Source organism: Pelodiscus sinensis, chromosome 2, assembly GCF_049634645.1.
Source record: "Pelodiscus sinensis isolate JC-2024 chromosome 2, ASM4963464v1, whole genome shotgun sequence".
In the NCBI taxonomy this organism is placed as follows: Eukaryota; Metazoa; Chordata; order Testudines; family Trionychidae; genus Pelodiscus; species Pelodiscus sinensis.
Window position 1 is genome coordinate 173,173,508 of NC_134712.1, and position 15,020 is coordinate 173,188,527.

Below are 15,020 nucleotides of genomic sequence, written 5' to 3' on the forward strand. Positions count from 1 at the left end.
CATGTTGATATTAATTTAAAAAAAAAAAATCAAAATTTTGTAATGCAGTTGTGACCTTAAAGTCAATGTATCTAAAATTACTTTTAACATCCTCTCTCCCAGACTGATAAGATTTGAAATTGACAGAGTCATTTTAAAATATAAATGTTGGCAAATACACTGCATAAATGGACAGCACAGTTCTCAACAGAAGATCCACAGTACCATAGGAGTATCTGGCCCAAACTAGATTCTAATTTTAAACTTAGTCTGTGGTAGCAGTTATGAACACAGCAGAAGACTTGTCTCTAAACAGTTATATTCTCACCTGGGTAAAATACATCCTTGAAGAGTTAGACCCCAGTAATTTGCTCTCTATATGTTGCTGAACACACTCTAGAATACTGTCTTCATGAAGAAAATGGACTTCATGCTTTGTAGGATGCACATTCACATCTACATTCTGAGGGGCTATTTCCAGGCTGCAAAACATTTTAAAGGAAATGTAACCTAAAATATCCCACTGACTGAGGGCTGTATGTGAATGCACTCAGCACGAGATCTCTGCCAAGACTTCCTTCCTGAAGAGTTTTCCTCACATGCTCACTCGGAGGCCTGCAAGAGCCTTTTTGCTCTCTGCTATCTCTTAGCAAGAAGAAAGAATGATAGATGGCGTTTTGGATAGAACAAATGAGTGTTCCCTATTGCTCTTGCTGCAGAAAAAAGAGAGTCACGGAGCCTGATTTTTAGAGCTGAAAACCCACAAATCCAATACACTGCAGCTGGAGTTGTGGTGCACAACACTTCTGAAGAAACAAGCCTTTCCTTTGGTGTTTTGGCCTTGCTAATCTATAAAGGATGAAAGGAATACATTTGCATGTATTACCAGTTTAAAAATGTCCCATTCTGTTGCTTAAAGACCACCTTACCTGTCCTAATCCCCTTTATCCAGCTGTTGATGACTCTGACTAGCCCTACAAGACAGGCATTAAAAGTTAAGGACTTTCCTACGCTACTGCATAAGTCAAGGTACAGTAAACTCCTCACTTAATGTTGTAGTTCTGTTCCTGAAAAATGCTACTTTAAGCAAAACTATATTAAGTTAATTCAATTTCCCTATAAGAATTAATGTAACTAGGAGGTTGGGTTCCAGGGATATGTTTTCAGCAGACAAAAGACATTATTTACATATGCAGCATAAGTATGAAACAATGTAATATGGTACACAGCAATGATGACTGTGAAGCTTGATTGAAGTGGAAAAGTCAGAGGGTAGAATATTTCCCAGGAAAGTCATGTTACTAAATGAAGACTCAGTGGAATGCTAGTTTGTCAAGGGTTAACGTACCCTCACAATCTAGAGGCAGCATAGACTCAGGCAGGAGGGAGGAAACACAAATGCATGGCAGTAGTTGCAAACACTTCCCTGCAGAAACTGAACATTATGAACCCCACATTATCCCACTGGAGCGCACCATTCCCCCCTCTGGATGGCACATATATTGTTGCACAGTGCCAGGGGGCGGAGGAGGGGATCTCACACACAGATGCACACATAGTGTTTGTGTGTGGGTGACATAGAAAGAGGCAGAGATGTGCATTGCCTCTTTAAATACACTTCAAGTACATTGCCCTTTTAAAAACAGTTCTGTAGATCAGGAAGTTCAGGACTAAAGAATCTATAGCTGTTAAATCCTGCTTTTTGGAGACAGAGTATGGAGTGGGGGAGGAGGGACATCCTGACATCAGCATCCCCCACCCCCTACAGCACAGCAAGCAGGAGGCTCCCAGGAGCAGCTTTAAGGCAGAGAGCAGGAGCAGCACAGCAGTGGGGTAAGGAGCAGCTAAACTGCAGCTACCCAGCCACATACTTTTCAGAGGACTTGGGGGGAGCTAATGGGGGACTGCCAGCCCACCCTGGTTACAAACCCCCAAAAGGACAGATTGTTTTTCCAGAAAATCCTGAAAACAGCGGACAAAGCACAATGCCAAATGATGTTATAAGGGAGCATTACACAACTTTAAATGAGTGTGTGCTCTGATAAAGTTGTTTAGTTTTTACACGGCTTAACAGGACGACGTTAAGTGAGGAGTTAGAGTAATTTATGTCGCTGACGGGTGTGAAAAAAATACCACCCATGAGTGATGTTAGTTACATCGACTGAAAGTACTATCTACACAGTGTTCTCAATGGGATGCTCTACCCTGTTGACATGACATACATCTTCAACCAATGTGCTACATCAGCACAACTGCATCAATGCAGCTTTACCAAGGTAGTGTAGCAGCGAAGACAAGTCCTAAGGCTTTTTATTACTTTACCTTAAGTACAGGAATGGATGTGTACTTTTTGGCAAATAAGCAGCATACACAGTCTCTATAGCTTTCCTCAGAGCAGTTGACTCCACCAGTCGATCTGGAATGAAGAATATAAGAGGGGAAACCATAAGAAATGTGCTTATTCAAACAGCGTATTTGAACACACTGTATGCTGCATAAGGATCCACTTGTAGCCCAAACTTCATGCTACACAAGAGTCTGAAATATTTTCCTGTAGCATCTATTCGCATAGAGTCTAAGCACTGATAGAAATCCATCAAAGTTAAAAATTGCTCCATAAGGTAATTTTGGTCACTTACTCTTCCATCCTTGCTCTTCCCTAGTCCTCATAGGATATGATCAGTTCCCCCTGCTTCCCCCCGCCCCATATAATTTTTTAATCTGTTACAAATAGTGAAATTTCAATGTGTATTTCAGTTTCAATAATTAGACTTTTCATCTAATGTTGTCGCTTTCCAATTCTCATGCAGTAGCGTATTCATCTGTGCACTGGGAGAGCACAAGTGGGACTGCACAAGTTAAAGGGAAACACAGGACAAGCTCTTCACTTTAGTAACCTTCATGCAGCAGGATATCAAGATATATCAGTTCCCTAACATTTTCTTCTAAAAGCAATCCTCTTGGTGACCATACACATGACTTTATGAGAGGATCAATGCAAGAGCTGAAAGTATTCTGACTTTTTTGCAATGTAAACTTTTTGGAGAACACTCAAACCTGATCTTTTGTGCAACTATCTTTTGAGTTGTGTCTATAGCCTGCAGCACAAGCCTGAAGCACAAACAATGGTAACTCCTTTAAAGCAATTGCCAGTTAGCCTGTGAAAGGAGATAAGGCTGTTGCTTGTTCTGGTCATTAGGGAAGATAGTTTAAATCAGTGAGGGATAACATAGGCCAACTCAGTGGGCCACAAGATTGCCATAGCCAAGAGACAGTCTCCAGGATAGGGTAGTTGTACTCGTGTATCTAGAATTTGCTGGGTGTGCCGACTAAACCATAGCAGTGCTTTTGATGCAAAGGGAGTGCAGGGCTTTCTGTCAATGTTGTGTGCAATCAGCACAGACCTCACTTCACATGCTCTTGCTTTAAGTCCATGCCATTTTGTAACAACAGTAGGAAAAAAACCTATGCAGACAAAAATCAGCATATCTGGCAACCTTGTGTGTGGGCAATGGTAAATGAAATATCTTGTGGGCAACACATAGAACCCCAAAGGGCCACATGTAGCCCCTGGGCCATAAGCTGCCCACCACTGATTTAAATGCTTGTGCAAGACACTGAATCAGTTACTGACTGAAATGAAAATTTGCTAAAAGTGGAGATCTGGAAGCTATCACAGCTAAACATTATTACAAAGCACTTCTACAGCATTTTCAAAGAAACTCAAAGCATTTTATAATGATTAAGCCTCAATACTTTAGTTGTGTTACAATTACATTTTTTTACAGCTAGGAACACTGAAGCACAGATAAGCTGACGTTTGGCCAACTTTCCATGTCACGAAGTCTGCAGTAAAAACAAAAATACACACCTATTCCCCCTTCTCTCCCCAGGGCTACACTAAGATGTAGGCACTGTAGGCCTTTATTTTAGGTACCAGTTCCTGGTGTCAGAATTCCACCCCCACTTTTTTTAAGTAAACAACCGATGTAGTGATAGAAAATAATAACTCAAAACTGCCCCCATACATCCTAATGCAGCGTTAACTCCATAATTCCACTGTGGTGGATGGCCCTGCCAACACTATCCCAGAAGAGGATTCTGTGTATGACAGGAGGAAAAAAGTGCAGCAGACCTAGTCTGCCCACACACCCCAGCAGATAAACGCCAGTTCAGGAATAAGCACTGAGGAAGCTTCCCTGCAGCCGGGAGGGCGGGGAGGAGAAGAGTGAGAAAAAGCTATTATTGCTCCTTAAAAAAGGTCCCTGCTCTACCTGTCTGGGTGGAGGAGGCTATGGCAAGTGGGGGTAAGGCAGAGGAACAGAGAATTCGGGCAGTGGTTTGTACAGATTTCTTTAGTCTGGCCCAGGCTCCAGCCTCTCTATGACACTTCAGATCACAAAACACTGCAGGCTGGTAAACACTGGTTTGATTTCTGCTTCCCTGCTTAATACAAGATTTCACCAATGGCAGAATTTAGCTTTTAATGTAAGTTTCAAAAAAGTGCATGTTCAGAGCCTTGATCCTGCTGTTCTTTAGAAAGAAATGGATGTACACTCTGCTCAAAGTTATGCAAAAAGAAAAAATCTTTACAAACTATATATTTTTTGCACTTACGATTTATGAAGAGTAAAAATATGCACTTCTTCACTGAGTAGTTTGCATTCGTTACGTAGCCTTTCATTTTAAAGGCCAGCTTTCCATCTTCACAGCCCACTTCTATCAATTCTCTGTCCACAATTTTTATTTTGAAAAAGAATACAGGAAAATACATGTTGTGCAAAGATTGTATTGGCATGAGTTTAAGACAGTTATATTACTTACAAGAAGAAATACACCAATATGAATTTGGTTATAGAGAGAGACAAGGTGAGTGAGGTAGTATCTTTTATTGAACCAATTTCTATAGGTAAGAGAACTTTCAAGCTTATACAGTGCTCTTCTGATCTTGGAAATATACTCAGTGTCAAAGCTAAATATAAGGCAGAGAAGATTGTTTAATAAATGTAATCAGATGTGCACCCCAAATACACTGTGATGGGTGCAGTCACAGAAGACCCCTTGGAGTTGCTTCTCAATGTGCTGATAAAACCACTGGCATTTGCTTCCTTGCTCTCTGGGGCTTCTCACTACCCTGTCCTGATGGGCCAGATATCAAGGTCTCCCCCAGCCAAGGAACAGCTGTTACATTATCAATGGCAACCATGAAATTCAGTTCTCACAGTTTAAGGCTCATGTTACTGGCACTGAGAGACCAACAGAGAATTTAAAATTATCACTGGATCCATAACTGCTCTTCCTGAAACTATGACCCATATACCTTTTCAGTCTCCACATTTATCTGATCTAAATTAAGGGTGGGAAGTTGGTAAAGAGTGGAGTGCTTAAACATCTCCTTAGGTCTTAAAATATATTAGTCTACATCACAGTTGTAAAATTCTCATAGGACAGTTAACTCCTCTGTACACCTACTAAGCCTTGGTTATATTATTATTATAGCTGCCTTGAAAGGAGTTCATGTGATTTTTAGTCACGCAGTCAGTTCGATTCCTTAGCCATAACTTCTGATTTTAGTAAAAGAATCCAACTGACTTTTCCATCAGTGTTGGCAAAAATTCAAGAGTTGGCAACAAAGCATTCTGCAACACTGTTCTATGAAATGCATTAAATTAAGCATTTTATGGGAAGAGAGTCTTCCTACAACTACTGAGAGACTTTCTGGCATAAGAATTTTTATAACCTTTTGTGATTTCTTCAATAATAGCTCTAATTCAAATTTATGAATCACTCTATAAAATAGATTTAAGAGTTCAGAAAAGCACATCTGAAGGAATTACTACTTCTAACATGTAACAGGAGGAAATTCACCACAGTAGGAGGTGGCCAGGAACTTCTAGATGGTAACTGGGACAGATTATCCCCTATATCAGCATTTAGAAGATTATCTCCAGCTACAGACTGTTCCCTTTCTGCACATTGGGAGGAAGATCAGACACTTGTGTGGCAATATTTCTAGTTCCCTCTGTCCCTGGTTCTTGGATATATAAAAAGATGCTTCTGTGAGGTTGGGAGAACCGTGCAATATGCATAATTCTTTCTCCATTTTCACTAAACCTGAAGGGAATTTGCTGAAAGATTAATGCAGTTTAAGGCCGCTTCACTGTGAAACTCTTCTTGGGCAGGTCAGTGGATACGAAGAGTATGACTACACGGCAAATACCTGCTGCTGCCTAACTTAGACTCACAGGGCTTGAGCTGCAGGTTTTTTGGGTGGGTGAGGAGGGAGAGTTCTGTGTTTCCAGGCTTGGGCTGAAATTCAAACAGCCCCAGAACAACCCCATGAATGAGTTGGTTGACACAAGCCAGCTGAAACTTTTTCTTTCCCGTGAAGCAATACCTTGTTATTTTATCGTATCTTAAATTGCACAGTATGCGGTCTCAAGAACTATATTCATTCGCACCCTATTACTATGAAATAATCTCATAATCACAGAGGTTTAATTATTTATTTTAAACTGAAATACAAAATAAGATTTCATTTAAAAAAAAATGTTATGGTCAACACACCTGCTAACAGCATTTCCAAAAATGGACCTAATATTGTCCACTGTTGAAGCATTCGATAGAGTTCTAACATCTGCCATCGTATCACCTTGCTAAAATTGAGAAAATAAATTAGTGTCACTAAGTTTACAAATAATTATTTAATAGATTTCTAAAACTTCAAATACGACCTCAAGACATTTTCTACTGAGTTTACTAACCGAACAGAAGACAAACTCATTTTTTGTTTTGCCTGAAGTTTGGGTTTTCCAGGGGGGGCGGTTGCTTTTTAAAAAGAGTCTGTGGATATTTATGCAAAGAGAAAATGAAGTCAGATATACAATGGGCACTTTTGCTGGCTTAGCACCATCAGATAGGGATATGTTAGCAAAACCCCAAGGGTACATACAGATACACCAGCAAGAAAGTGCCCTGTGAGCATAGCTTACTTCACTTGCCTAACCAATACAAAAGCACTTTTATCAGTATAAATTGCATCTACACTAGGGAGGGAATTGCAGGTATAATTATAACAACAACATGTAAGTGCCTGAATGTATGGTGGCAAGATATGAGAATACTATGTAATTGCTCCAGTACAAGTTTGAAGAGTAACAATCTTTTCATGAGAAAATTTCTACTGAATATACAAAATGTAGTTTATTCATTTGTCAAACAATACATTAACAGCAGTAAAATCTTTGGTTCTTAAATTACTGAGGTACTTTTGAACATATTACCCCAAGTTCTCTTTTCTAAAATGAGGTAGGCCCTTAAAAGTTTAAATCTCACTGTAACCCACGCCTTATTACAAGTGAAGGAGAGTTAGGCTACTATGTGCCTATGTGACTTTTAAAAAGAGGTTTAGGGCTCCTGTGTCACTTACGGGTTTTTTGGTTACCTTCTATTTTGTTTGCAAATGATACAGAGAGAAACATAAGTCTTTGGTCCAAAATAGCCTGAACTTGATGACCTTCTAGGCATGCGATAGAAGGATTTGACAGGATTTTTACAGAAAGGCAAATGAATGTTTCCAAAACACCACAAATCTGGAAAGAAGCTTTTTTGTTATTGATTGGCTAGCTGGCAGGCTAACCAAGTTGAGTTTTGCTCTTATTAAGGATGTTAAATTACAGCTACCTAGCTAATCAGATAGTTGATACAACTATACTATTAGTCGATAGGACTGCTCTGCAGAGGGGGTAGCTCCAGAAGCTGGCTCATAAGCAGGTGTGTAATAATCTCTCCCCATCCCCTATTTTCCCCTCTCACTTCACTGCCAATGAAAGTGTTTCATTGTAACGCTTTACAGAGATTGGTTTACACCCTGGTAGAGTCCCTCTTACCATCCCTTTCCGCACACGGGAAACTCACCCCGACAAGGAGAGGCTTTTCCCCGGAGATAGGCCTCTAGTACGGTATATGCCCTGAGAGAGGGGGCTGAGACCGAAACCCAGGACCTGAGAAGGGGGACGCACCCCACATAAGGGGCGAACCCCCTGACAGGGGGGGAAAAAGGAAAGGAAACTGGGATTTATGCTTACTGGAAACTAACCCCAATAAACATTGAATTGTTTGCATCTCTAGATTTCTGGTATTGCTGTTCTCTGTTCACATGAGAATGACCAAGGAAGTGAGAAGATGAAGGGATAAGTCTTCCAACAGTAGTTTTATCTAGTTTCCAGATAAAGAAAAACACCTCACAGACTATTCTCATTACAAAACCTATGACATACGGTCAGCCCCCTTATTTGTGATATAAATGTGTGAAGTTACAAAGTTCTACATACCTTTTTAACTGAAAAACTAATGCCTGAGTTGTGGATGGCATACCTGAAAAACAAGTACAGAACAAAACTTCAGTACATAAAAGAGTAAGTGACAATTTGTCCCTCACCCTACTAAAGCAGTTAACAAGCAAGTCTACGTGAACAAATAATTATATTTGTGATACGGCAACAGATAGATTCTTTAGTTTAAAATATCACACGATCCATTGTCTACAGCCAAGCACTAAGGTACAACTGCTTTTGCTCCAACCCCTCAGACAAAGACCAACATCTACAAGATCTTCACCAAGCATTCTTGAAACTACGATACCCACAAGAGGAAGTGAGGCAACAGATTAACAGAGCCAGACATGTACCCAGAAGCCTCCTACTACAGGACAAGCCCAAGACAGACACCAACAGAACACCACTGGCCATCATCTACAGTCTTCAGCTAACACCTCTCCAACGCACAATCAGTGATCTACAACCCATCCTGGACAATGATCCCTAACTTTCACAGGCCTTGGGAGGCAGGCCAGTCCTTGCCCACTGACAACCCGCCAACCTGAAGCAAATTCTCACCAACAACTAAACATCGCACCACAGTAACTCTAACTCAGGAACCAATCCATGCAACAAACCTTGGTGACAACTCTGCCCACATATCTACACCAGCGACACCATCACAGGACCTAACCAGATCAGCCACACCATCACTGGTTCATTCACCTGCACATATACCAATGTAATATACACCATCATGTGCCAGCAATGCCCTGCTGCTATATACACATCGGCCTAACTGGACAGTCCATACATAAAAGAATAAATGGACACAAATCAGATATTAGTAATGGCAATATACAAAAACCTGTAGGAGAACACTTCAGTCTCCCTGGACACACAGTAGCCATCCTGCAGCAAAAAAAACTTCAAGACCAGACTTCAAAGAACAACTGCTGAGCTACAGTTCATCTGCAAATTTGACACCATCAGTTTAGGATTAAACAAAGCCTGTGAATGGCTAGCCAACTACAAAAGCAGTTTCTCCTCTCTTGCTGTTCACACCTCCAGATCAGTTGCTAGAAGTGGATCTCACCTTCCCTGACTGAATTAATCTCATTATCTCTAGCCTTATTCTGTCCTGCATATTTATACCTGCCTCTGGAAATTTCCACTACATGCATCTGACAAAGTGGGTCTTTGCCCACGAAAGCTTATGCTCCAATACATCTGTTAGTCTATAAGGTGCCACAGGACTCCTTGTTGCTTTTTTAGTTTAAAAGAAATTCAATTCAAATCAGCCGTTATATGAGATGGCAACAGTTTGCTATTACCTGACCCACACTATGTAGAGGAAATCATGATCTTTTTAGAAGTTAAATCAGTGTATCATTTCTAGGCGAAGTCTAAAACTTTCATATGTCAGACAGCCTGGTATGGCATAAAGAAGAACAGCAAAAGTTCCATTATACCCTTTGTGGTTTTTTCAGTACAAAGGACTAAACTCTGTATCTGGGAGAGGAAGAAGAAAATTGGCTGACTTGTTCAGTTATCCCTGGCAAGGTAAGAATCCCACTGCATTTCACAATTGGCCAAACCATGAGGTCCCTCCTTACTTTTCACTCTGACTTGGCTTTAATGCGAGTTCACTCGTGTAAGGATTTCACAATTCGATTCATTCCAGATTTTGTCAACATGACGACAGCCTGACATCACCATGAAAGCAATGTTCACACTTTCTCTTGTTATTTGGGGTTTCTAATTTATCAAATAGATATGTGAATATAAACTGGGATTGTCCAGCATTAACCAACACAGAAAAACCAATCCAAAAGATAAAACAAGGTAGAGTTCTTTAGTACTTTACCTGCTAACGACTTCTAATATTTTCGCATATTCTTCACTTGGATTTCTTAAGGCTTTCCTCCTTGTGGTTACATTGTAAAATAGATCCTCAACCTGCATTTAAAAAGTGTAAAAAAACAAACAAGATTTACAAAAATAATTTAATTTTAACCAATCTTCTTAACAGAAAATCACCTAAATGGTCTCAGTGTCTTAACTTATAAAACACAAATTATATGTTCTAGCTCTACTCTAGCTGCTTAACATCAGCGAACAAAATGTCATTCCAGAGAAAGATAGTAAAGTATAAAAAAAAAAAACCCACAACCTGTTGACAACTGTGTTTCTCAAGAAGTAGAGATGTGAAGGTTAACTGATAAGGACCTACAAGTTAAGGTTAATCAAGGATGGAGGAACCACCATGGACAGGGGCTGCTCCAGCAACCTAGCCAGTGCCGCCTGTCTGTGGCAGGACCTGGGTGTCCTGCAGGCAGGAGCTGCTCCAACCGGAATGCCAGAGCAGTCCCTGCTTGTGCGGAAATGCCCAGGCCCACAGCAGACAGGGGCTACTCTGACATCCCGGTCAGTGCAGCCTCTGTCTGCGGCAGGCCCAGGCACTCGGCAAGCATGGGCTGTGCCAACCCAGCAGGAGCTTCCCTGGCCAGGTTGGAGCAGCCCCTGCCTGCAGCCAGAGAGGAGAAGGGGGTAGAGTACTGGATGGATGCCCCCCCCCCTTACTCCCAAATTGGTCAACCAGTTAAATAACATGTTTAATCATTTAGCCAATTAAACAGGATTTTACATCTCTAACAAGAAGGCACAAATTTCACCAATGTTTGGTCAGCAGATCAAACAACCACCAAAGAAGGGTTATGAAGTAAAAATCCTTACACTGCAGTTGACAATTACTGATATGGTACTCCCACATTGTATTTTAGTGCCATATAAATTGAGTAATGAGATCCATTGCTCAAGTCCCTTGTGTAAATTGGGCCAACTAGAATAATGAACATCTGAAATTGTCATTAAATTAGCCAATTGATATTATATGTACTATTGGACTCCTAGAGAAACAAACGTTAGGAGGAAGTTCGGTTTCCTGTTATAGGAGTTACTACCACTATTATTCTTATTATTTGTATTAACATGGCACTTAGGAGCCCTCGTCATGGACCAGACTCCATGGCATAAGCCATTGTACAATCACAGAGCATACTCCCTGTCTTAAAGAATTTAAAGTCTAAGTGTAAAGCATGAGACAAATGAGGGATACAGTAGGCCAAGTACAAGGAAACAATGAGACAATTAGTCAGCATGATAGGTAGTGGTCTTAGTACACGAGGGCTGTGTCTACCGGAAATTCATGCCAGTGAAATGCTTAAAATGGAATACTATTCCGTTTTCAGTTTTTCCGGAAAAGGCGCGTCTACATTGGCAGGCTGCTTTTCCGGAAAAGCCCTTTTTCCGGAAAAGCGTCTGTGGCCAATGTAGACGCGCTTTTCCGGAAAAGATCCCCGATTGCCATTTTCGCGATCGGGGCTTTTTTCCCGGAAAAGACTACTGGGCTGTCTACACTGGTCCTTTTCCGGAACAGTGTTCCGGAATAAGGACTTATGCCCAAGCGGGAGCAGAATAGTTTTTCCGGAATAGCGGCTGATTTTGTACAGTAGAGCATCGTTGCTTTTCCGGAAATTCAAGGGCCAGTGTAGACAGCTCGCAGCTTATTCCGGAAAAGTGGCTGATTTTCCGGAATAAGTGGCCCAGTGTAGACACAGCCTAGAAGTTTAATTGTTGTTAAGTGTTTTCTTGGCATAAAAGAAAAAAGTTCCAAAGAGGATTCTGAAGGAGGATAATAAGGTAGATTTACATATGTTCATGGGAAGTTCCTCCCAAGAGTGAGCAGCATGGGAAACAACACAAACTCTACTCTTCCCATACTGCTGCATCTACTGTACAATATCAATCTATGTTTCATGTACTGATTCTTTATTTGACCTAATTATCTAAATAACACAGGAGGCACAACACTGGATTTGGAAGCTAGTGTCCTATTAAGTTTATGATGCAATTTAATATTGCATGGTTTTAAATATGATGCATCTCTCCGATGTTAACATTCAAAGTCCAGACATAACAAAATTAAATATTTCTCCCATGTCACTATACCGGGGTGGGCAATAATTTTTGACGGGGGAGCCTCTTCAGAAATTTTTTAAGTGGCCCCAGAAAGGGTGAGGTCTCAGGCAGAAGGGGCAGGTCCAGGACACTTTTGTGCTTCCCTGCCCACAGACCCAGATTGGTCTGGGGGAGCATATGAAGTCTTTGCCCCTGCTCCCCCACCCCAGAGAGAACCTCCAGATGTTCTGAACAGCTGGCAGTTCCCTCTAGGCGCCCATGCCCCTTGCAGTGGGAGGAGACTTCATGCGCTCCCTCTCCCTCCCCCGGTCAATCAGGGCCTAAGGGTGGGGGCACATGAAGTCTGCCCCCCTGCAAGGGAACACCAGGCTTAGTGTCACCTACCAGCTGAACAGCAGCTGGCGGCTGACTAAGTGCTGAGCCACTTGCAGGGCAGGGGCAGACTTTGTGTGCTCCCCTGCCCCCAAGTCTCTCACTCTCTGCCCTCTGGCACACAGCGCTTAAAGTAAACCACCAGAGTTGACACTAAGTGCTGCATGCTCCTCCATCCCTAGGCCGTGATTGGCCTGAGGTCTGGGGGAGCGGCAGGACCTCTGCAGGCTGGATCAACACAAGTGGATTCATAATCCGTGCAATTTGTCTTATAGTCTTGGAACAGATTCTTTGAAGCATATGTTGTGAAATATGTAAAATACTCCATGAAATCACAAAAACTAGAAGATAATTATAAAATACTTTTTTTTAGTCAATGAGACTATAAATGTGCAGTCCAGAAAGACAGAATCAAACTAAATCTTTTGGGGGCAGGGATCATCTTTTTGGTGTATACCTAGCACATCATGTTCCTGGTCTATGACCTTAGCTTGGCTAGGACTATGGTAATAAAAGTAACAAATCACCACCACCACTTACTGTGATCTGAGTCCCCTGGTTTCCAGCACAAGGTTTGGGAGGTGCTTTCGGTTTTCCATCACAATAGCTTGCCCTAATCGAGAAACAAAATAAATAGTTGTCAGATACCAGCATAGTGGGGTCAGGAGTAAGATGGCAGAATAATAAGACATGACTGTTGTGAAAAATCCAGGAGGAGATGGGGGAGCAGTTTCCGAAATAAGTCACTCCAAACAGTATTGAAGTTTCCTTTGTTTTTTCAGGTTGATAAAAGTTTTTTTTTTTTTAAACTTCTGTGTCTGACATTTGTTTTCTATTCATATTTCAGATTTTTTTTTTTTAATACCAGGAATATTAGGTGCCCATATCAGCATTTGAACAAACTTTGTCCATTTTATTTCTTCAAGTTTTTAGAATACTTAATGTGAAAAGAATTACTAATTTGCATGATTAATCATGTTTGTGCATGGTTACATTATTTTTCTTTATACTAGTTGTCATTCTTTCCTTTTTTATTACCAATTAAAAGCTACAATCATATTCTGTTCTCTTACCCATATGCAGTCATTCCTCTTTCCTTAGATAACACACACAATCTTCCAAACCCATCCTACAGAGAATAATACCGTAACTTATTCTTCTCTGTTTGAGGTTCAGCTAGCACCCATTCAAGGACCACAGGCCAGAACTGTCAGCAAAAGATAAGCACACCTGCCTCGTAAATAAGGTATCTTACAAACCCACACATGCACTCTAGCAACTTAGTTTCACTAACCATGCTCTTTTCATTATTTTTATTAGTTGCACTACTGGAGTATTATGGTCAGGATCTTTGAAAGATGCAATTTCTTTCAATTAGTGAGTGATACAGATTAATCCATTTACGTAGTGTCTGTTTCTAATCCCTATGTATTGTATAAGACAAAGTTATTTCTTGTTAAGAGGAAATACAAGAATTCTAAGACCATGGTGTCCAACACGCTAGCCATTGGCTGTTAGGCTGGTTGAGTGTGGCTAGTTCTCTGTAGCAGTAGCCACTATAGAGACTACTACTTCAGAACTGGCTGGACACCACGGCTCTAAGATTTTCCTTAACTATCCCTTTTTAATATTTTATTGTTATATTCATAACACTGTTTGCAAAAACAAAAAGATGAAAAACTCATACACTTTATTTACTTTTTTACAGTAATGAAACAACATGCTTGCCCTCTAGTGGCCAAATATTATTCTTAAAAATAGACAGCCAATATACATCTCTTTCCAGGTAGAGATGTAAGCGACTAATCGACTTCTGCTTTTGCTTATCGGATAATCAACACACTAGTTGACTAGTGATTAGTCAACTCAGAGTCTCCCACTGGCCCCATGCTCCTTTCAATCTTTGAAATACACAAGAGCCAAGACGGGCTCTTGCTACATTTCAAAGTGGAAGCGCCCTTATCAACTAATTGATTTGTCGATGGAATATTCATCAACTATTTGATTAATCTAATAGTAACATCCCTATTTCCAGGCACAGAATTTATATAACTATTATCACTCTATTAAATTAAAAAACTACTTAATCCAAAAAAACTTTGTATATAAAAATGCCTGTGTTACCTTGAGATGATTTTACAGAAATGTGCTCTCCCCAGGGCAACACCTTGGAGGCTGAGGCCATTACACAATATTGCAGTACTCTTAATTGGTATTAATCTTGGATATTTCGGACCAGTGCTTTGTGATGTACCCTGGATTCCAATAAGCCTTAGGGTGGCATTTAAGGTATCCTAAATAGCTTAAAACCAGGTTGTGCACATGACATTTATTCTGCACATGGATGGAAAAAAATTAGATGGAACATTG

The 15,020-nt window shown here is 40.7% G+C and overlaps 1 protein-coding gene across 3 annotated transcripts in view; it reads right to left on the bottom strand.

Moving 5' to 3' along the window:
• Nucleotides 1-15,020, bottom strand: part of MLH1 (mutL homolog 1) — a 47,193-nt gene that overhangs the window by 27,477 nt on the left and 4,696 nt on the right. For all 3 annotated transcript variants that reach the window (XM_075921790.1, XM_075921791.1, XM_025185134.2), the window contains 7 exons: nt 13,191-13,263; nt 10,165-10,256; nt 8,313-8,355; nt 6,547-6,635; nt 4,597-4,709; nt 2,302-2,395; nt 308-461 (listed from right to left, as the gene is read on the bottom strand). In XM_075921790.1, coding sequence (XP_075777905.1) covers nt 308-461; nt 2,302-2,395; nt 4,597-4,709; nt 6,547-6,635; nt 8,313-8,355; nt 10,165-10,256; nt 13,191-13,263 — 658 coding nt within the window. The remainder of the gene's footprint in view (nt 1-307; nt 462-2,301; nt 2,396-4,596; nt 4,710-6,546; nt 6,636-8,312; nt 8,356-10,164; nt 10,257-13,190; nt 13,264-15,020) is intronic.